Source organism: Magnolia sinica, chromosome 17, assembly GCF_029962835.1.
Source record: "Magnolia sinica isolate HGM2019 chromosome 17, MsV1, whole genome shotgun sequence".
Classification (NCBI taxonomy): domain Eukaryota; kingdom Viridiplantae; phylum Streptophyta; class Magnoliopsida; order Magnoliales; family Magnoliaceae; genus Magnolia; species Magnolia sinica.
The window spans coordinates 54731858-54733297 of NC_080589.1; the positions used below are offsets into that span (position 1 = coordinate 54731858).

At 39.0% G+C, this 1440-nt stretch overlaps 1 protein-coding gene across 1 annotated transcript; it reads left to right on the forward strand.

Annotated features, from left to right (window-relative positions):
* The first annotated feature begins 709 nt into the window (after positions 1-709).
* LOC131230530 (protein SMALL AUXIN UP-REGULATED RNA 12-like) lies at positions 710-1066 on the forward strand. Its single transcript, XM_058226440.1, has one exon. The coding sequence runs from the start codon at positions 710-712 to the stop codon at positions 1064-1066; it is 357 nt and encodes a 118-aa protein (XP_058082423.1).
* The last annotated feature ends 374 nt before the right edge of the window (positions 1067-1440 follow it).

A 1440-nucleotide genomic window follows, 5' to 3' on the forward strand; every position in this document is an offset into this window, starting at 1 on the left:
TGGAACGATTATTAAAGATAACAAGGGCATGTTTGAACGCACTCTCCAGAGGGGCATTTCAGACCTAAATGCCACTTTGATTCAAACAGCAGTTGATGTTAGATGCACTTTGCTAAACTCCATATCTAATTTCACAGTCTATTAAATAGCTTGAAAATACCAAAAGAAAAAAAAAATACTCATTTTTCAAAAATACCCTTTATAAAAAATGCTTCCGAATTTGCCCTAATTGAAGCAAAGTTGTTGATGTTTTATCCCTTCTCATCTTTTAATGAAGGGCTTGGAGGAAATCTCTTTATTCGCAATCTTGGAGATTTCCTAGCTTGACTGAATGTTTGGTTTATGTAATATCAAAATCGAGAAGATGGTTTGTTCTCCACATATTCATGATCCTGAGATTAATGGTCTGAAATTAATTCTATTCGCTATGAGAAAAGACACTTAACGAAATTTGGCGATTCCAGAGGAATATGGATGGTACAACGATTGGAAAGACGTCTCACACCATCCATGCGCCTTTGCATGGGTGGGCCCCAACTGCCTAAATGTTCTTACCAAACCAAGAAAGAACAAACCACACACAAATCTATGGCTGAGTGGGTTTCCACCATATGTTATAAATAACACGAGCCATTCTGAAATAAGCATCAGTCACAATAATCTCTCCATTCAATCATTTTCCAATTCATTTGGCATTGCTAAAACAACAATGAGCTGGATTAAGAAAGCCAGTATTCTCAAGTTGGCCTCAAGGAAGCCACGAACCGTTCTCTCCAAATCCAGAAGTCCATCCCTTGACGGGAACGCATCGGATAATGAAGATATTGAAGATATTCGCCGCAATTTGGCTGTCCCAAGAGCTGTGAAGGAGGGCCATGTTGGAGTAATGGCCGTTGGTGGCGGTCATCATAAGAGATTCGTTGTCCCGCTGAACTATCTCTCCCGTCCAGAATTCTTGAGGCTTTTAGATCAGGCTGAAGAGGAGTTTGGATTGAGTCAGGAAGGAACTCTCACTCTTCCTTGTCGACCCAGTGAGATTGAGAGAATGCTAAAAGGAAAATGCTGAAACATGACGCACGCCTCAATCTCTTGATTTTTCTGGCCCACATTTCAGCAGGAAATCTGTTTCCTAATTCCATCTATCCATGGAAAGCCTGTTTTTTCCACTAGTTAATCATGTATGTTTCTCTATCATTTAGATTGTAATTATTTCATATTTGAGTATAATGGTCCACAGCCGACTAGTCGAGCATTTGAGCATGTGCCATATATGTAACTCAAATTAAACCATCCATGTTATTTAATCCATTTGTAAAATTGGTTTTCCACCAAATTGATGAATTGGAGCATCTATACAGTCTAGTTTTTGGTTTGTGACCCATCTGAAGTGATGTCCTATGGGGATAGGATATAATTCGAGTTGCATTAGCATATCTACAA

Bases quoted from the DNA above. Each gene is read 5' to 3' on its own strand.
- LOC131230530 (XM_058226440.1), top strand. From the start codon at position 710: ATGAGCTGGATTAAGAAAGCCAGTATTCTCAAGTTGGCCTCAAGGAAG.